Raw genomic sequence first — 21,630 nt, 5'->3', positions numbered from 1 at the left:
AGCCACAGCAACACAGGACAATACGGAAGGATCTCGGAGCCAGGAAAACGTATCACGGCTGCCCCCCCCCCGTCACTTTCCTGCCCATCAAGTTTAGGCTCACCAGAGGTCATCACTCAGTCACTAGTCCATGAGAGTCTACTGCCATTGCTTGCAACTTCCATGAAGATGACTTCTGATGAGACCTCCCTGGACTGGGGGGACTCAGAGCTGACAGCATCTGCTGGGCTTCTTCTGATCTGGAGGGGATGTCTCAGCTCTCAGGTGTTTTGTTGTTCTCCTTCTGTTTGTTATTTCTGTTGTGCCCTCCTGCTTTAAATCTGCACATGTCTCAAGTTGTTTGTGGGTGGAGCCACAGGAGGTGTGGCTATTGTGACATCACTGCTCTCAGAGCCCGCCCTCTGGCTATTTAAGGTGGAGCAGCAGGAGCTCAGGCGGCGCTTCATTGAAGTCACATGGACTTTTGGGGCGAGTTCGGTGCTTTTGCCGAAATCTTTACTCCTCTCGCTTCTTTTCTGGATTTGTTCATCTTAGGACTGCCACTTCTTCTTTTCTTGTTCTTTCTTCATAAATAAATGTTCCACATTTATAAAAGGGTTCTTATTACCTTTAGGGCACAAGCTGAAGTTTTGCTTTGTCTCTTTCTCCTGTGAAGCATTTTGGAAAAATAAATCAAAGTTTTGGATCTTTAAACCAGTTATCCCATTTTTGGACCCCCTAGTGCTGTGACTGGGAGGGTAAGGGAAGAGTCTTTGGGAGGCCTCGCCCAGTTTCTGCCATGTTTGAGACTCCTTTCTTGACCGCATCACTTTGGTGTCCATCTCATCAGCTGCACTGCACTTCACTTCACTTCAGTGGCCTTCCTGGTTGCCCCCCATTCCGGGGGGTTTATCTTGACTCTGTCTGCTTGGTGAGGCCTTGGTGATGCTGGATGGCTCTTCTGCTTACTCATCAACTGATAATTTGAACCTTCACTGTCCCACCTGCCCTGCCCTGCACCCCCTCCCTCAGCCTTGGCTTTGGTGGTCCTTTGTTCTGCTTTTTTCATTTCTGTTTCAGCTCATCACTTTGGTTCCACCAACCACAGAACATTAGCTGCTCTTTATTACCCTCACCAAGCCATCACATTTTCACCCATTACATCATATGTCACTTTTCTTTAATGAACATTAACATAATGAATATAAACATTTCCCAGAAACTTTAATTTTTTTTTGGAAAATGAATGTTTTGGAGATCTACTGTCTCCTCTTTTCTCCTGATGCATTAATGAAGCAGATGAACAGTAAACGTCTGGGACAAGAAAAGTTACATCTCTAGAGCTGGGGGGCAAAGACTTTTGCACAGTACAGAAAGTGAGTGCCACCAAGCTCCACATTAAGGCGTGCCCTGTGAAAACACACGTCATAGGCTGCTCACTTACCTTCAGGTCGTACTTCCGGCACACCGACAGCCGGTGGCTGAAGACGTTTCTCGTTACAATCATGTAGGTCTCCACGCCGTCCACGGTGAGCCGGTACATTCCCAGGAATTGTGGTAAAAGTGTGTTTCCGTGGCACTCGACGATGAACTGCAAAGAGAAGGACCAATGAGAGAGAGGCCACAAGAGGGCTTACAGCTTAGCCCACCAGTCAGCGGTCACTTCACAGACCCCCAAAGTCCACCGAATGTCTCCTGTGCACCAAGGGTAAAGGAGTCTCAAGAATGGGAGGGGCGGAGCCTGGCAAATTTATTTTCAATTACATTTACACTGATTTGCTTAGCAGATACTTTTATCCAAGGTGACTTCCAAAAGAGGTCAACATAAGCAGATAACATCTGCCTGGGGGGCTGTTTAGAAATTCATACAACAGGGGGGTCTCCAAACACTTCATAAACACACTGAAGAAGTTAGCAGATCAAATGGAGGTGGGCTGCTCTGAGATTTGATGGCACGCAGAGGTGGTGTCACCAGCAGTCCCTGAGTGAGGCTGGAAGGACTCAAGGACCTCATAAGCAGCTCCATATCTGCAGGTGGAGACCCGTTGACTACCCAGTAGGCGATCATCATGCATCTGAACTTAACGTGTGCTGCTCCAGGGAGCCGATGTAGTGACCTGAAGAGAGGAGTGACATGTGCCCATCTTGGCTAACACAACACCAGATATTGAGATTTTGAATGATCTGCAGTGGCTTAGAGACACATGCCAGTGCCCCCGCCAGCTGAGAGCTGCAGGGGTCCAGACGTGAGAAGACCAAAGCCTGGGCCAGGTGTGGTGCTGCAGCCTTCATCAGATGTTGTATTCTGTAGAGTGACTCTGCACAGTCAGTGAAGGCCAGCTGGTCATCGATCACCACCGCAAGTGTGGGTGCAGAGTTGGGGGGGGGGGGTTAGCCATGGAGAGATGGTGGGCTGAGCGGACAGACAAGTTGAGTTGGAGATGCTGCTCCATCATCCAGGTTGTGATAGCAGTAGTGAGACATGAAGAGATCATAGCTGATACCAAGTGGGCATCTCAAGGGAACAACAGATACAGCAGAGTATCACCAGCACTGCACTGATGGGAGGAACCATGGAACTTGAAGATAAGGCCCAGGCGTATAGAGAGGAGGAGAAGAGAGGACAGACCCTCAAGGCACCTCAGTGCGCATCTGGGGCACTCATGACGTCTCTCCATGCCAGGACACGTGGCAGGCTCTGCCCAAGAGGTGACTCTCAAACCACCTGAGGGCAGTCCCAGTGGCGAGGATGATCTAGCAGGGTGAGGGCATCCTAAGCCAATCTCTGCCCATCTGGCAGTTCCACTCTGTTAGGTGTATTCAGCCTAAATGCTTGTGACGCACCCTCTGTTGGAGTGCATACAGTAATAAAATGCAATGCAGTTTTCATTCCTACAGATGGCGGAATGCAATCACTGCTGTTGAGAATCTGATAGCAAATGCAGCAACCAGCAAACTGACAGTAACTTAAAGGAAAACTTAAAAAGATATAATTATATATATGTATAAAAAACAACTGGGGGATACTCATCTCACTGGAGTCCATTAAACAATCGGGTTTAAATCAATTTAGCAAAATAATAGCAGCCAGAAATTGTGTGAATGAATAACAAACTCATTAAACGGTTACAAAGAGGACACTTTGGCCTCCCAGGACCGGAGTTTGAGACCCCCATGGTCAGAACATCAGTGTGACACTCAGTGGGCTTCACTTCCTCTATCACTTTTAATTTCCTGTCATTTATTTCTACTTTTAATTTTTCTTTTCTGGGTTATAGACATGGCTGCATGCACCATCTGTTGGAATGGAAAATGCGGTGCATTGAATGCATGAATGAGAAGTGCATTTCAGGAGTTCACGTTGAAGATGTCACCCTTGATGTGGTGTGCATTGTGGATGGCACTTCCAGTCTCTTGAATTCAATTGGCCGGCACTTCTGCACTTCAATTTAAGCCAGAAGACCAACAGGCCATAATTTATCGAGGTATTAATACCCGACCTCTCGTGTTTAATGTACAGGCCGCCCTACATGCTTCCATTTATCTTCTCCTCAGGCCAACAAAAGGCGCTTTATTCTCACACCTCAACTCTGCCAGACCTCAGATGTGCCCGCTGGATCCTTCTTGTGAATGCAGAGGGTGGCCTCTTGTTGATCTGAACAGCTGTGGTGACCAGCAGGGGTCAGCAGCACCCACCTGGTGGTACTTCTTCAGGATGTTGTGCATTTCAGCGACATCTTCACTCGTGATGGTTTTGATGACGTATCTTTTGTCGTAGGTTGTGTGGAACCGGGCACCGCTGCGTCCCTGCGAGTCGTTTGTGAAGGGCGCGCTTCTGGTCAGAGAGTTCTGGAAGGAAAGGAAAAACGGAAAGAGTAAATGAGCAAGTGGGGGGAGGGGGCGGCTACAGCCAAAGTGACAGTGGGCACCACAGCAGGTGGTCCAAGCTCCAAGAAGAGACGCCAGCCTGAAGCCACTTTCTGCCATCACCCTGAGGTCTGTGCCAGTGCACTGCAGGGGTGTGGTTGCCCATAACAAACAAACACCATGAACATCTCTGAGCTCCTGGTGTCTCTCACGATGGTGACCCCAGTCAGAAACATCCAGAGGAGCTCGACTTCAAACGGCACGCCAGTCCTTATGGGCCTCAATCGAGCCTGGCAGTACCCTCTTACCTGGTAGTCCTGGTCATCGATGGCGAATCGCTCTCGCAGGTTGCGGAAGACCGTAGGGCAATACTCCTTGAACTTAAAATGGCTTGGCATGTTCTCTCTAAAAAAACAAAGAAAAAACAAAAATGAAAAGTGTGAGCAGCTGTGAGAGGAACAGGCCTTCCACCCCAGTAAGCTGACCAAGATGGTCCAAAACAACAGCAAGTCAGGTCTCCGAGTGTCTGCCGCTCTACTTGATCTCTGATTCCACATGTCTGTGGTTCTCAGTGGGAAGAAAATTCACACTTCCGAAGTTTCCATGCGTGTCCCATAACTGTAACTGAATGGACTTTAACATTAGAGCCGTGATGATGCACTGGCCTAAACGTCTAAGTCTCCTCGTCATCGTCGTTTCCACTCGCCTCTTCTTCGCTCTCCATGGTTGCTCTGCCCTCCTCTGCACTTTCTCAGGTGCTGCTCTGTCATTTCTTTGTAGACTTCAGACCAAAACGGCACACACAGGACTTGCCCAGATGGGAGGCCTCAGGCAAACGGACAGGTGTGCCCACTGCACGCGGTTGCGGTTCATCTCCCCTGCCCAGGGAAGGAAGAGAAGGACAGGGAAGGACCATCTCTGAGGGCTGTCTATTCCCCCCAGGTGCTAGATGGCAGCAGCCCACCATATTGGCGCCCATTTGGGATCCAGCAGGGAATGCTGGGAAATGTAGTCCAGCACACAAGAGGGGTGCCACAAGAGGGCATTGCAGGAAGATGTACTTCCAATTTGGCATCATCCCTGGCATCAGAAGTACTCCAGGGTCTTCAATAAAAGGCAAGTCGAGGCTGAGAAGTGGAACTGTGGCAGAGAGAACCTGTGCTGAGTGCTCTGTTACCTCTGGACGTATTGACACTCAGCTATTTGAACCCGGGACTGTATTATGTCATCGTGTTTGGAGCTCACTGGTGCCGCAGGTCCATCACAACACATACATGATAAAATAGTTTATAAGTTTCACGTCTCTCTTCTTCCACAGTGACGTCACACCACCTGGCACTGTGGTTTCCTCCCGAAAGACAAAATCACATAAATGGTTTGTGCCCCGTTCTTGGTGTCGTGTCGATTCTTTACTTTCCAATTTATGAAAACTCCTATCACACAAACAAACGGGAAACACATCTGGAAAGGCACTATAGACAGACAGAGTGACACGTCTCAGCCCAGGCCCAGCCACGTCCTCCTGTACAGGTGACAACTGAAATGGCGGCCCAATGACCAGCCAAAGTAAAAGGACATCCGATGGAGGAGGATGAGGAGGAATCTAAAAGTGACGAAGAGGGGACCCGAGAGCAGCACTTAAAGCACCGAAAGACGCGCTGCTGCTGTCAGATGCCATAGACAGGCTTGGCACCTGGAGGTGGAGACTCCATTTTGTCAAAGGGTCCCAGTGAAGCACCTCTGAGGCTCCTGGACACTTTTAGGTGGGCTGCTGACCCTGCGGTCAGTTCAGGCAGTTGTCACACCTTTGTGTCCTCAAGCAGGCGATCCCAGTGAGCAGAGCCACAGCACATGGCCCACTTGGACAACCCCATCCGGACCCCCTCCTCATCTAAGTGGGCTCAGTTAATTTGTTCCTGCCTTGTGCCCCTGATCTGGATAAGTGGGTTTGGATGGAAGGAAGGAAGGAAGAAAGGAAGTCAGCCACTTACTTATTGAAGAGGTGATTGTCCACCTTGATCTTGGAGTAGGCCTTGAAGTCGTCTGGCATGAGCATCACTGGCACCTGCACGTGGCTCAGCTCGTTGATCTGACGAGAGAAAAGCAGAAAAGTCCAATTAGATGGAGTGGCGTGCAGTGAACCTGGGCACTGGGCTGAGGGGGCTGCCACCTGCACACCCCTGCCCTCACTGGTCTCTAATACCCGAGGGTTTAACTGGGCACAGCATCGGCATCAGCCCACCTGGTGCCTGGTGGTGTTCTGCTAGAATATGATAAGTACCCGGCTAAGAGGAGATTGACTAAGAAAGATGACCAGACACCAAGGTATATAGCGCCCTGTGCTACCTTGAGGTGTATGACGCCCTGTGCCAGTGGTCTCAGGAGGGGGGCGTTCAAGTGCGTTGTGTTAAGCCCCCGATCTTTTTGTCCCTTTAAATAGAGTTTTCATCTACTGATACATTTTATACACGTATACTTTAGTGAAGTTGGACCCCCACTCCCAACCTCTCAACATGAATGCTTAAATCCCAAGGGGGACCATCACCTCCTCCCCCACCATCATATGTAGGTCAGTGAATTTGAACCCACCCAGGATCTTCTCACAGGACGCTGGACTAAGCAGCTACAAGACATTTAAAAAAAAACGCCAGCAAGGGGATCCAAAAAACGCCCTCATGAGGCCGTGGCGCAGTCCCAAGGGCAGTTTGAGTCTGCATATTAGAAAGTGGACACAGCAGAATGACCAGGCCATGGCCAGAGCCACAGAGTGTGTGGAGACCGAAGACACCTAAACGGACATGAAAGGCGCTATATATCTGAGCGGGTTACCGTTCACACAAACACTACAGACATACAAAGCAGGCCTTGGCCCCCCCTAAACTCTCCAAGTGATCTGCAGACCAAAAAGACAAGCTTACAAAAATTGGAAAAGGGAGAGGGGAACCGCGAAACCCCCGGCCCCAATTAACAAGGCTCCTTTGTGTTTAACGATTAACTTGTCAAAAATTCAAACAGAAGAACAAACAGAAGGAAAGTGCAAAGAAAACCTGAAGGTGGAGCGAGCAGGAAAGCAACCAACAGCAAGGTGGGAGTCCCGTCAGGCTAACTGACAAAGTGCAGCAAAGACCACCAACCGAAGATCAAAAACACATTGAAAATTCACATAACCCCCCAAAAAAGGGGGGCACCGAATGACACAAGACAAACAAAGTGAGCGGCACTTGTCCCACAAGTGAACAATGTTAAGGTCCGTCCATCTGTCCAGCCGTTAGACCCTCCATCTCAGTCTTCATCAAAAGCTTATGACGTGATACATACAGGGGTGGGGGGGCTGGCAAACCTCGCCTAGTGGGTTCAGACCCTGAAAGGGCCAGGGGGGTCGACCGAGTGCTGAACCTCAGATTACATTAACGACAGCGGCTTTCACACCTCAGTGACAAACCAAGTCACCTCCCCCGGCTCCCAGCTGTCCCCCTTGGCCACCCACCGGTGTCACCTGAGGTCAGGCGCTACCCGACTGCCACACCAGGGATTGTCAGAGACTCTCGGTTTCTTAATTGAGTACACCCCCCTGCCCCCTCCACTGAAGTTTTGAGCACGCTGATATCTGCAGGGAGCTTGGGGGTTCCCCTTGGGGGGGTCACAGCATGAGGTGTTGGTACAAAGCTGGCATAGAATGCTGGTATAAAAACGAGGCAGTCTGGTCCTTTTGTTCAGTTCTGTGATGTCAGGGTGGCTCCGCCTCCTGGGGCTCCACCCACAAAACACAAACGACACAGGAGAACATCACACACCACGTAGAGACATGAAACGTATCCGCTAAATAATGAAAGTAATTAAGAGGAGTGAAAACACAACTGACATGAAAGAAAACAGAAAAAAGTGAACCACGTAAGAGACAAACGTAAGCCAGCGCACTGAGCCTGACTGGACCCGGACAGCTGTCAATCAAGCCCTTGGCTCCACCCACAGGTTAGCCCGAAGACTCCGCCCCACAAAGTGAGAACTCGAACAGAAGACACTTCAGTGTCCGTCATGTCTGCTGTGCCCACCTTTTGCCCGTTGTGCAATTCCAGGAGGTTCCCCGCCTTGCTTTTTAACGCTTGACTGCCTCAATGGCATTGAGATCGGGGCTCTGGGGTGGCAGTACCATCTGGCACAGGCTGCATGTCCCTCTTTTTAGCATTTTGGCTGTTGTGTTGGGGGTCATGAAGTTGGGACCCTTCAGACACCACCCTGATGGCATTTATAATGGACAGTGACATTTAGCTTTTTTTTATTTATTAATGTCTTACAATATCTCATCTTAAAAGTTTAACCTGGCAGGGAAGCTGGGTGTGCCTGTCCTTGTCACAATGAGTCACAATGGCAGATCAAATCGATATGGTGACAAGGACAGGTAGAATTTAGAAGCACAACTTCACCTTCCAGGAAGATAGCCTGGGGGAACACAGGGGGCCGAGATGGCAGGAATGGATTCATTGCATTCCCACTTTTCTAATCCACTCAAAGCACTTTACATAGAGAGGGGGGGCACTTGAACCACCACCCATGTGCAGCACCCACCTGGATGGTTTGACAGCAGCCATTTTGTGCCAGTGTGTCACCACACATTAGGTAGTGTAGGCATTAGGGACACAGTCAGCCAGTTAGGAACTGGGGGATCAGAAGGATGAGGCTGTGGTGGGCGATTCAGTCAGGACTTCGGCGTACCCCTACTCTTTCCCAAAGACCCCCCAATGATCTTTAATGACCACAGAGAGTCAGGACTTTGGTTTTTTCATCTCATCCAAAGGACAGTGCCATTTGTTCTGCACAGTGGGCCTGGCACTGCACTGGGGCATTGGCATCCACACACAGACCACCAGATAAGTGCCCCCTGCTGGCCTTGCCAGGGCCTCTTCCAGCTTTTTCTAGATGGTCTCCCCCCCCCCCCAGTTCAAGCACTAGCCGGACCCAAGCGTGTTTAGCGTCAGGTCGATCAGGTGCTCTGAAGTGCATGTGGTGTGGCTGAGGGGACAGAATCTGCCCCAGTGGTCCCAGGGGGACGTCAAGGACAAGAGGACTGCACTTAAAAGAAGGGCTAGGAGAGAAGTTCAGGGTCTCTGAGGCTCCATTCACACGGACAGCCCTGCTGATGTCCCTGCTGTCACGCCTACAGGGGGGCCACACTGTGTCTGTCTCTGCCCTTTGAGACCACTCAGCACACTAAGACAGAGAGCCGCCTGGCAGCCTCGGCACGTGAGACGAACGGCTTTGTGTCCCGATGATTTTCATATTAGTGACGTGCTCAGTTCACTCAGCTGAGAGTTTGGACACCACTGAGGACCCCAAGTTAATTCAGGTGTCAATCACAAGTGTCACTTCCACTCCAGCCAGTCTAATGGCCAGCGGTCACACGTGCAGAAGAAGCGAAGACAGCGGCCAGGCAGGTGAGAGCCAACATATGGGGGGCTAGAGACGGGATTGGGGGCATTCTGGTTGGGTGTACGTAACAAAGAGTCTGAAAGGGGTCACCTCAGGACCCTTCCACGGCAAAACACAACTGCAGGAATCTGCTTGGACTTCTCGTCACTGAGGGAAGCCACCAGGTTGGATCGAACCTTCAACTCCATTTGCCCCAAACCTGCAGGGAACCTCCATGGTGATCACTGTGACCTGCAGATGCTTGTCAATGTCCATGGTGTCCATGGTAGTCACTGTGACCTGTGGACGCTTGTCCACGTCCATGGTGGTCACGGTGACCGGAAGACACTTGTCAATGTCCATGGTGTCCATGGTGGTCACCGCGACCTACAGACGCTCGTCCATGTCCAAGGTGGTCACTGTGACCTGCAGATGCTCGTCCATGTCCATGGTGGTCACTGTGACCTGCAGACACTTGTCCATGGTGTCCAAGGTGGTCACCATGACCTGCAGATGCTCATCAATGTCCATGGTGGTCACTGTGACCTGCAGACACTTGTCAATGTCCATGGTGCCCATGGTGGTCACTGCGACCTGCAGACGCTCGTCCATGTCCAAGGTGGTCACCATGACCTGCAGATGCTCGTCCATGTTCATGGTGGTCACTGTGACCTGCAGATGCTCGTCCATGGTGTCCAAGGTGGTCACCATGACCTGCAGACGCTCATCAATGTCCATGGTGGTCACTGTGACCTGCAGACACTTGTCCATGTCCATGGTGGTCACCGTGACCTGCAGACGCTCATCCATGTCCCGTCCTCCAGCCCCTCAGCAGATACCCAGATTTCTGTTATTTGGACTCGTCCGTCCAGAGCAGCTGTGGCCGTTCTTCTGCACCTTTCCTCCTTTTTCTTGAAGGCCACTCCTGACATGACTTTTCCTGACATGTAGATTCCAGGGTCTCAGAGGTTTCTATCAGTTCAGCGTTGATTGGGGTGCTGGACATCCTCCAATTTCAAAGGGTGGACACTTCAATTGATTTCATGGTGGACTCCTGTGTCTCCAGTTCTCCACTTTGGGCTCCTGCAGGTGACCCGTCCAGACGGCACACGTGACAAGGAGGAGCAGCTGATGTCTCATCGCTGGGCTCACTTCTGCCATGCTGTTTCTCTCTGGTGGTCCCTGCCCTCTCCTCAGCTGTTTTGGGTTCGGTTCACCTCTTTGGTGTCACAGGTCATCAGCACCTTCACCTTGACCTTCATAACTGGAGTTCAGGAGTTCCACGACTCTGTGAGTTTCCATCTTTCAGGACATTTGTGTACCTTCTTGTGTTGCCTCACGTCTCCAGTCTGCGCTTTGTTTTCTATCCAGGAGACATGCAATGGCCATCGAAGGCTACCGTCAACGGTCTGAAGCACCTCAGACTTCTGCACAGACTTTTTCATCCCTCCATCAATCCATCTTCCAAACCCACTTACCCAGAGTAGGGTCACAGGGCAGCTGGCACCTGGGACGAGGCAGGAAGGACACCTGTCCAGGGTACCAGTCCCCACACGAGTTCCTAAATGGCACGCCATACGCAGCAAGTCACAGCCTGCAACTGAGGCCTTAAACGGGACTGGGGGTGGAGTCACGCCACTGACATCACCAGACTCCGCCCCTTAGACTCATAAGGAATGTCCAAAATAAAAAAGAAGAAATGGCAACACAACACAATAAAACGTAACTGAGAAAGCAGAGTGGGACGAGCAGCAGGAAGGAAACGACCCTCAGCAGAATTCACCAAATTCCAGCCAGCAATAGGGATGGAGACCCACAGACTGTCCACTTTGGCCACACATCCGTCATCAGCATGGACAACACTCTCCAGCCAGCCCACGAGCCCACACAGCCACCACTGCTCTGGTCCCACTGGTTGATAAAACTATCGGAGTCTGACATGGGATGCCAAAAAGAGGAGAGGGATGCCATGAAACCCCTGGCCCTTAGGCCTCTGGATCTGCAGGCCACTGACTAATGCAGCCGGTGTGGTCCTCTTGGCCACATTCCATTCACACCACAGACCCTCCCGGTTGGCCAGTCTACTCATTCTGGGCTAGTTAGTGTTGACCGTTTCCATGGCTTTTCAGGGTTGAAGGTTTGGGGGGGCTGTCCATAACCCAGCTGACCCCAATCATCAGTGAGGACATGCTAAAGGTTGGCACCACATCAGCAGTCACTTCAATGGTTAACCAGACAAGGATGCCCAGCACAAGGTTAGTTAAAGACCACTTTGTGCCCTACACGGGCAAGCCACTACAATTTCTTTTAGGAACGCTTGTCTAAGCTTGAGGGGCGGCACGGTGGCGCAGTGGGTAGCGTTGCTGCCTCGCAGTTGGAAGACCTGGGCACCCGGGTTCGCTTCCCGGGCCCTCCCTGCGTGGAGTTTGCATGTTCTCCCTGTGTCTGCGTGGGTTTCCTCCCACAGTCCAAAGACATGCAGATTAGGTCGATTGGCGATTCTGAATTGGCCCTAGTATGTGCTTGGTGTGTGGGTGTGTTTGTGTGTGTCCTGCGGTGGGTTGGCACCCTGCCCAGGATTGGTTCCTGCCTTGTGCCCTGTGTTGGCTGGGATTGGCTCCAGCAGACCCCTGTGACCCTGTGTTCGGATTCAGCGGGTTGGAAAATGGATGGATGGATGGATGTCTAAGCTTGGCCCATCTGGTCCATGCCAACACTGCTGTCCCTTTTCTCTTTGCTTGGCGAGAGTTGGAATCATGACTGGTACCATGTTGACCAGCTGGCACTTTCCACCCAAGCTATCAGACGCTGGCATGGCCATCATCACATCCCATCACACACAGCAGCTCTAAATGACCCCCAACACAACAGTGTGTCCTTGGACCCCTGCCAACCGGGCCACATTAGGAGGAGAAGCTCATGGCCAGCAGCTTTATTGGTGGCCTCATTTCACTCTGGTTATGGCAGCTAAGGAACTGAAATGTCTGTCTGTCCATCCGTCCACCAGCCAGACTTAAGATCAAAACAAAAAGCAAAAGCAACATGTCCACTAGGGGGCACCAATGTGGCACTCTGGGGATCTATGAAGCGCTCACCACACGACTCAAACACACAACACACACTCTGACCCAGTAGGCTGGCGTGTCCACATGTCTAAACCCACTGGCATGTGCCTGGTATGGTCTGGCATGAGAGAGACGCTGGGCATCACTGGACTTGTGTGGCAGGGTGTGGCAGGCTCAGGAAGTGGGCAAATGACAATCGAGTCAATGCTCTGCAACACTCCTGTTCCGCCCATGCCAATGGGTGTGCCCATTGTGTGTGTGTGTATGTGTAGGCATGTCCTGCACTACATCTTGCATTTCTACATGTCTGTGCCCTCTCTTCCTCGGGTGAGCCCTGCCCATCTCTGCCTTCCGCATGCCGCCCAGTGCCCACACTTTCAGAAGTGATCTGCCCACAGCACTCTGCAGCTAACAGCAAGTTAAAGTGACGCCAACTTCCTGTTCTGCATATCGGCGCTTTCTTCTTCTTCTTCTTTTTTCTCTTCCTTTGGCTCTTGCTGGCAGAAGTGCGGCCGGAAATGACAGAAGGAGGGTGGTGAACACAGCAGCCTAACACCCTGAAGTCCCTGGGCCTGAAAGCAAACCGATGGCGCCGCCCAGCTGGCACACCCCCAGGCACAGAAGGCGTGCATAAGTGGCCAAAGCATGCCGTTTAGAGCGGAGGTCAAGCACTTCATTGTCATTGTCCTCCACACAGGTGTAGCACTTACAGTAAGACCAGGCAGGACAGACAAGGGGCATGACAACCCTGGACCCTGGACTTGGCACCATGGTACGCTCAGAGGCCGGGCCACTATCAGGGTCACTGTCAGCTTTGACAGTCACAGGTATTGAAACTGAAGGTATGTCAACCTTTAGCAACTGGCATAGAGTGGCATCTTGAGATTCACTGGCAAATGAATTGGCAGGTGTTGAGGGACATTCCATAAGGGCAGTGCTGAGGGCCCTGAGTGCGTATATAGCGCCTTTCTAAAGTGACACCAGCCAAAGTAGATGTGCTGTGACAGAAAGGGCCGTTGAGGTACTGAGGACTGCAGTAGCCACTAGGGGGCACCACTGTCTGGCAGACTGCCTGTCGGCTCCACATAAGATTGGAGAGAAGGCGCTATATAAACTCACTGGCTCAGGGGGTTCAAATCCCATACTTATTAACAGTCTTTATTGGGCCTGCATGCTCTTCTGGGGTCCGGGTGGTCTTACTACTAAATTGGGGTGAGTGTGAATGCAGGCGTGTAGTCCCAGTGCGGCTCAGTTTTGGACCCCCAATGACCCTGAACTTAATTAAGCAGGTTTGAGAAACGTATCTGGGGACTTGGTTCACTAAGGAAAGGCACTATATAAAGTCACAAGGACGTCACTGACTGTCAGTCATATACTGCGTTACAGATCCAGGAGGCGCAAAACAGGCGGTGGGAAGACGCATGAAATTCAGGAGCGACCAACAAGCCAAAAGCACAGGGCCACCACTAGGGGTCACTCTAACCAGGAATGAAAAGCCAAATGCAGGGCATCAGAGGAGCTGCAAGTGAAGGGAGGATCACAGGGAGAACACAAAGTGACAAATGAGCAGAAACAAGGACCAAACCCCCTGATGCCCTATGAACCCACCCCAGTGCCCCAAACCTCTGCCACATCTGGGGTGTGTGCACCGTTTGATCCTCCCAAAGACCCTAAACATAATTAAACAGGTCTGAGAAACTTATGCGGGGATGGTGTCTGCTAAGGAAAGGCACAATATGAAGTCACAAGGATGTCACAGCCCCTTGGTCACTTCCCTGCATTAGAGATGCAGCCCCCTGGGTTCAAATCCCACACTCATTCCCTGACAATGTGGAGTCTACGTGTTCTCCTGGTGCCATCTTTGGTTGGGTGTTTGACTAACTGGCATAGGAGGGCACGCGTGTGTGCAGGTAAGGAGTGCCACTAGGGGGTGTGTGACTTATTGAAACAGAGGAGCACAAGATGGCTGGTACGGACCATCTGGTGGTCTTGCAGGATGCCAGGTGAGGAATGACGACACAGAGGGGTGCTGCCCACGAATTAGAAAATTCAGGAGTGGCCAACGAGGTAAAAAAAACAAAAAACATTTGAAGCCCGTCAGTGAGGGGCACCACTCGGGGGGCACTCTGACCTGAAATGACAAGCCAAGCGGAGGTGAGGGGAGCCCCAGGAAAGCAGCAGCTTTGTGTGACATAAAACTGATCGGGAGGGAGGGTCACAGGGAGACCACAAAGAATCAAACAGAAAAAAAATGGACAACTCCCCACCACCACCCCATAATCCAGGAGGTGGTGCCCCCACCTATATAGCCAAACACATCTACAGTAACACTTCGTTGCTTCCTGCTTTAGATCCTGCTGAAATTTTGACTCCCCTTAGGACCCCCAAATTGGATTAAGTGAGCGTGAGAATATTAATCCTGGAAGGTAAGGCACTATATGGTCTCACAGCGATGCCCCCCTGCCCACTGACTTTTGGTCACTTTGCTGCCTTACAGATCTTAGGGTCACATTCAGTTACTCTCGTTATCTCTATCTGTCAAGTCGGCATGTTCTCCCGGTGTCCGGGTGGGGTCTCCCCTAAAAGAAGCAAACGGCTTTAACTGGGTGGTCCCTTCTCCTTGGGCCCAGTTGTATTGAGATGATGATCCCCAATGACTCTGAACTCGATTAAATGCATTTCAGAAATGTATAAAGTTATGTGGGTAAGGTGGTGTCCACTAAGGAAAGGCACTATATAAGCTCACGGGGGGGGGGGGGGTCACTTTCCTCAGTGACATACACAGGTGCCATATAACACAAGAAGACTCGCCAGCCACACACATCTGCTGCATGGCGCCCCCCGGTGGTCACCCAGCAGACGACGCCCTGCAGTCACATGGCAGAGACACCCACACACACACAAAGCGTGCGGTCAGGCGGTGGCCGCCAGCCCTCTGCACATTCAAATGAGCCTTTTGCTTAGCAAAGCGAGCAGCGGAGCTTCTCCTTTATCTGATCGGCCCGCCATCACCATCACCGCAGCTTCCTGTCAGTTTCTATGGCGTCCGTGGCAGGCAAGCAAACAGACGGAGAAGCAGCACCAGGGCTGAACTGTCAAAAACGGAGGGCAGCTGTTAGAGCATACAGCGCCTTAACACACAGTGCGGTGCCAGGCACGCGACAGAGAGGACCGCCGGCCACATCAAGACGTCGTCTGACCTGCTCAGGTGCCCGTCGAGATGAATGCCATAACTGAGGCCTTCGACAGTCAGGGGCAAATGACCACCCTTAGTGGGCACAAAGCCTTCAGGCTGGAAGAAGAAGAAGAAAAAGAAGAGGAGAGCGGAGGCCGCTGGCACATGAACCGCTGCCTCGCTGCTAATCAGCCATTGACCTCTGTGGCCAACAAAGCGGATACCAGCTGAGTGTTCTGGGGGCACCTCGGGGCGATGATCACTGTGGGGGGTCCGTGAAGTGCTCAAAAGTTCAGGTTCTCCTCCTGCTGTGTACATGGAGGGAGACGTAAAGGCACTATATCAGTGAGTGACCCACATGAGCCCCCCTGATCTCAAAGAAAGCAAAGGGTCTGGACCTGGTGACGGGAGAGGAAGAGGAATGACCCAAGGGTACAAAATGGAGGGGGCTGTGGCTGGACCACCCGGTGGGCAGCACAGCATCACTTTGTGCTTGCCAGTGGTGGACGGGTGAGGAGCAAAGAGACAGCAAGGGACGTCACAAGGGATGGTCTTCACTAATCGGGGAATTCAGGTAAAGGGGGCTCCTCCACTCTAGGGGGTCCCTCTAACCTGCAATGAAAATCCAAACAGAGCAGATGATCAGCAGGATTAAGCAACGTAAAGCAAAGGGGAGGGATGATCACAGGGAGAGCGTAAAGTGACAGAAAAACAGACAAGATGAGCCCCCATCCCACCCCATCCGACCTTCCTGACAGATGGCTACCCCGAGCCCCTGCCGGAGTCTTCCTCACTTCTTTGTCACTTACTGTCACCGCCCTGTTGGTACTGGACATGCACCAACACGTGGCACTTTTCGATTTGATCGGTTGGCCTGATAATTCAAATTCTTTAATGGCCGGGGGTCACCCAAATGTTTGGAGGCACACAGCGCAGGGCACTTCAGTCCTTCTGAATGGTGACGTCTTCAACATGAAACCTGTGGTGTGTAAAGGCGCTATAAAATGACAAAAGTAAAACTCGACAAACTCTCACATCACACCATTGGCAGGCCGTAAAAATGTGACGCGCGCTATGAATTGGGCAGGGGGGCCACACCCGTCTCCAGACACTAAGACTTTGAACCCGACCACCAAAGTCACAGCGCCATCTGGTGGCAGCCAGGACCCTCGCACCTCTCGGCCATCCCTCACACTCCAGGGCCTAAATGTGCCACATGCAGGCTTGGAGGGGCTGTGCTGGCCTGCCATCACCGCTCTGTCACATACAGGGCATCGATCATAGCAAACATCATGATGCCATCCAGCATGGGCACGGGTGCGAGGCTCACCAGTGTGAGTGTTTAACTCTCTCAAGGCTGAGAGCAATGGCGGTCTGCGGCCACCTGCCTCTATGATGTGAGAGTGAGATGTTGAGGGGCTCGGAAGGGACAACCAGAAGCCTAGTGTGTCACCTGAAAGGCCCACCCAAGTGGCACAGCAGGTGCCATCCTGGTAGTCTCAAGAGGATCAGCCCAGTCCTCTGAGTGATGGGAGGCCAGCAAGACCCCCACTGAAGACTTCACTAGATGCTCAGCCCCCACTCATCTTGCGCCTTTGGCCACGACGTCCACTCAGCAATGACCAGGGTGTCCTCGGAGGAGCTCACCTGGCTTTATTTTATAGCGCCTTTTCAAACACCCAAGGGCAGTAATTGAGTTGAGTTACAGGTGACAGCGAGGAGTCCCCACTGTCACCACACTGACATCCATCAAGGCGCCGTAAGGAAGCCAGAAAGAGACGAGAGGGGCCGGCCAGCGACTCCTCAGATCATCAGGCCCCGAGTGCCAGATGGCTTCCTGGTTTTCATCTCCAGCATTTCCTGTTTTTCTCCATCAGGTATCCACACGAGCAGGAAGATCAAGCAAGGAAGAGACAAAGAAAGATGAAGGAGGGCAAAGTGAAAGGAAGTGGACGGGTGAAGAAAGGGCACCACAAAGGGATGGACGACTTGGACTGGCATCCTCTAGGCTGCCGCGTTTGGCGGAACACAATGAGGCGGGCACCCTAATGGATCGGAGATCTTTGTGTTAGATCAGGACAAGGTGGTGTGTGTGGGGGTGTAGGGCTGAGGCCACATGTGCCCCCAACTTCTAATCTGCTGTCACATTACTAGGACCCCCAACACATTACACGCAGCAAGAAGTGCCCCTCAGACAAACCTGGGCAAGGAAGAACCAGGACGGAGTGGCAGCAGGGATGCACCCACTCTGCCACAATCCAGGTGTGCGTGTGTGTTGTGCCTGGCATCTCACTGAGGGCCCTCACTCTGCTCAGCCCACCACAGGAACTGAAAGGCACACAATTACTCTTTAACCAAAATCGACTCGTGCCCGCTTACTCTTTAAGCCCAAACTTCCCTAGGCCCCCTTTGGCAGGACAAAGGTCTCTGGGGGATGCTCAGCACATCCACCCAGCCGTGACCACGGAGCGGCGCCCCCGTGCAGCCCCTCTTCTCAGGGCACATTAAACGGAGCTGCCATCCCGGACGAGCGCTGGCGGAGGAAGTGAAGGCGGGCATCACACACGTCGCCCTACACGGCAGGGCGCTATACGCAGTCTCTAGCGGAGCCACACGTGCAGCACGGCGAACGGGTGCCACGTCGAGCCCAAGAGACGGGAACCCCCAAAAACCAAGCGGCGACAGGATGCGCGCGAGGCAAGGCGCTATATGGCCTCTACTCACCGAGTGATTGACTCCCCACATGAGGACGCTGATCAGCGGGTCGCTCGCTCGAAACAGCTTCACCTTCTGCGCCACGAAGTGCTTCTTCTTGGTCTTGGTTTTGCTCGCCAGCGAGGCGGCGATGCTGCTGGCCGTGGCCATGTTTCGTCGCTTCGGCCGGCACTCCGCCTGCCCGTCCGCCCGATCTCCCTCTCTCGCTCGCTGGCTTCTCTAGTGACGGACGGCGCGCAAAAGGCGGTCCTCTGGTCTCCGATCGCCGCCGTTTCCTCCTTGCACGCTGTCGCCGGCCGCCACGGGTCACGCCTGGCGCAGCTTGCAGCTCCGTAAGACCGCCGCGGCGATGCCTACACGGGCTCCATTTGAAATCTCTCCACCCGCGGCTTCCCTGCGCTTCCGGCCCGGGTACTGCTGCGGCGGTGAGTGACAGCGCCGAGGGGCGGGGGCCGGACGTGATGGGCAGCCGGAGGGGCGGGGCTCTGCGGCGGCGACACGCACACACATTGGCAGCTGGGTTCACGGGCTTGGCTGGGCGCGGGCGTGCAGGAAGAAAGAAAGAAAGAAAGAAAGAAAGAAAGAAAGAAAGAAAGAAAGAAAGAAAGAAAGAAGGCTAAGTTTATCTCCAGTAACAGACGTTAGAAATGGAGCGCTGCTCTTTTTAACTTGAATTCATTTATTCGATGGAAACGTAATTAACTAAAAAATTCAAGACGCCCACTCGAGTTGCTAAATTCATTTGACATAAGCCGAGGGGTTGAAGTTTAAACCGCCCGAAGTACAACCCTGGCGCTTGGACAAGTAATTAAAAAGCTGAACAGGGTTATATAGCGCCCAGCTCTCCGGAGATTAAGATGACGCCTGACAGCGCCCTCGTGTGGTCACATCTGGAATACTCCGTCTAATTTTGGACGGGAAGCTGAGAAGAGTGAAGGAGTCGAGCGCTAAAGTCAGTAGAGTGCATGGCGGCGGCTGCTGTTTGGGCTTTAAAGAGGACAGCAGGGGGCGCCACTGGTGGGGTTCCATCCAATGTTAGCTTTACTTACCTTTCAAGTATCCAAGGTGACTTTCAACATTTTACATGTCATTGGTTGCATTTCTTTTGTTTTTCCAATCAGAGTGCAGGCAGGTGAAGTGACCTGCTCAGGGTCACACCATGTCAGTATTGGGGTTTGAACCCGCAGCCTCAGGGTCTGAGGTCCAAGGCCTTACCCACTACGCCACACTCTTCATGGAGCAGCACCTTGAGGAACAAGTCTGAGGTGACTAAGAGCTGACAAGTGACAGTTGTGTTCTACCTCACGTAACACTTGATGCCTCCTCAGGGACATGGCAGTATTGTCATTGTCACATAATTCAAGGAAAACCTGCACTCATTTGTGACGACTATAAAGTGCCTTGTGGCTTAGTGAAAGGCGCTATACTAGAAAGGCTTCTTGGCCTGATTACATTCTCACTTAAACCTATGAGAGGAGACATTCAGTTTGACAATGGTGGCCTCTGAATGCGGGGGCACAGATGAAAGGCGCTATATTAAACAGTCTTGTGGCCTGATTCCAGTTTCTGTCTCTTAAAAGTGGACAATAAGGGGGTCTCTGAATGCGGATGCACAGGTGAAAGCAGAACAGAACCTGCAGAAACTTCTAGTAAGAAGATCAATTAAAGAATCACAATGGTGTGAGGATGTGGAGGAGCCACTGGAGCCACAGGGACAAAACATCAAGGCTGGAAGGAAGGAGGAGAACTGTAGAAGGCTGGCATCCATGTGCCAGTCAAGTCTGTGAGTGGTGATTGCCACTGAACCACCTGAACGTGAGTAAAAGAAAAAAACGAGTCCTTGTCACGTGTTCAAAAATGGCACCCAAATGTGAGTCACAGCCAAAAGAACAGCAAATGACATGCAACATAGTCAGTCTGGCCAAGCAGTCGTGTGGAATGAAATTGGACACAACAGAGGAGGGGTCACAGCACACTAGGAACAGCGTACCTCATGTCTGTATAGCGCCTTCTTCATCATACCATCTTCTTCTTCTTCACTCTGGCTCACTCAGTGTTTCAGATCTCTCAGGGCTGATTTGTATAGTGCCTTTCATGACAAACGTCACCCTAGGGCTACTAACAGAAGGTGACAGGCTCAGCTCAGGGCCTAAAGTGGCCATCTTGTGATTTACAGTAGAAGCCCTCGGCCACTAGGGTGGGCCACTCAGACTGCGCCCAATGAGTTGAGCTCTGGGGACTCTACGGAAATCCCCCCCCCCCCCCCCAAGGGCAACTGGCATGACCTGAGGGCTTATGGGAGTGATGACATTTAGGGACATTTTGGTCTCCTTTGTACCTTCATATCTTGTAGCTGTCAACTCTTCTCTTCCCTTTCTTATTCTTTCACCATCCACACTTTTTGATGCTCACTTCTGTGGTGCTCCTTCGAGGGTCTTCTCCCATGGGACCTCTCTAGTCTTCCTTGTGTGATGATTGTTCCATAGAAGAATGAGAAAGAAAGAAAGAAAGAAAGAAAGAAAGAAAGAAAGAAAGAAAGAAAGAAAGAAAGAAAGAAAGAAAGAAAGAAAGAAAGACGTGAATGATTAACTGAACAAGGAAAGTCCCGACAGGACCCTGAAGTTCATCCAATTCAGGGCCATCAGTCAATCACCGGCATTGCAGGAGAACTGCCAAAGCAAGCGTCTGGAGCTCTCGAGGGGGCACTGAGGCCAAACAGGCTTTTCATTTGACCGAGTGACTCCTTTCGTATTTTCCTGTCGTTTTCCAGGGTTTGCAGATGAGCCACCCTTGGGTTTTTCGTACGTTTACTGTTCCCTTACTCACTCTTTTGCGCTGCATTGGCAGTGCCATCTTGTGGCTGTGCCCCCTGTGTATTTACCCATTGTGATTATTGTCTCACCCTTCTCCTCTTCCTTTACTTCCTGTCCGTCTTACTTGTTTTCCAGGAAGTCACAATCTCGACTCGGCTGTCTCCACCTTGGCTCTTGTCGATGGGGTCCCAGTGTTACTGACTCCTGACTCTTCTTCTCGTCCTTAATCACTTCTCTTAACTCTTCTTCAGTCACACATGCAGAGTCACATTGTGGAGACACAAAGAGAACGTGGACACTCCTGGTAATGTCTGACTCTGAGATGTTGGACCGGTGAGGCTGCACTGGCACCTTCCACCTCACCACGCCGCCCACCTTCTCCAGAGGCCACTTAGATGATGTGCCTGGGTGTCCATCCACAAGTTCCACTTCCATGCTGTCTGGCCGCTCCATCACTTCTTTTTTTTCTGGTTTAAGGACTGGTGGGGCTCAGAACCTCCACCAGATGGCACTGTTATGCTCACTCACTTATAAACGTCCCTCAGTAATTTTGAAACAAGCCATTTGTGCCCGTGTCCTCTTCACTGTTCTCATTATTTCTGAACATCAT

The 21,630-nt window shown here is 51.8% G+C and overlaps 1 protein-coding gene across 2 annotated transcripts in view; it reads right to left on the bottom strand.

The window, feature by feature from the left end:
• pip4k2aa (phosphatidylinositol-5-phosphate 4-kinase, type II, alpha a) overlaps positions 1–18,644 on the bottom strand; it is a 38,609-nt gene extending 19,965 nt beyond the window's left edge. Inside the window, exons 1-5 of one of the 2 annotated variants that reach the window (XM_028803355.2) lie at positions 18,217–18,644; positions 5,838–5,935; positions 4,155–4,251; positions 3,676–3,828; positions 1,424–1,570 (exon numbers count right to left, since the gene is read on the bottom strand). In XM_028803355.2, coding sequence (XP_028659188.1) covers positions 1,424–1,570; positions 3,676–3,828; positions 4,155–4,251; positions 5,838–5,935; positions 18,217–18,357 — 636 coding nt within the window. In that variant the 5' untranslated portion in view covers positions 18,358–18,644. The remainder of the gene's footprint in view (positions 1–1,423; positions 1,571–3,675; positions 3,829–4,154; positions 4,252–5,837; positions 5,936–18,216) is intronic. The other variant, XM_028803356.2, reaches the window with a different exon arrangement.
• Between the last annotated feature and the right edge of the window lie 2,986 nt (positions 18,645–21,630).

The sequence above is a fragment of the Erpetoichthys calabaricus genome, chromosome 6 (assembly GCF_900747795.2).
Source record: "Erpetoichthys calabaricus chromosome 6, fErpCal1.3, whole genome shotgun sequence".
NCBI classification, from domain to species: Eukaryota; Metazoa; Chordata; class Cladistia; order Polypteriformes; family Polypteridae; genus Erpetoichthys; species Erpetoichthys calabaricus.
This window is presented reverse-complemented; position numbering and strand designations above follow the sequence as displayed.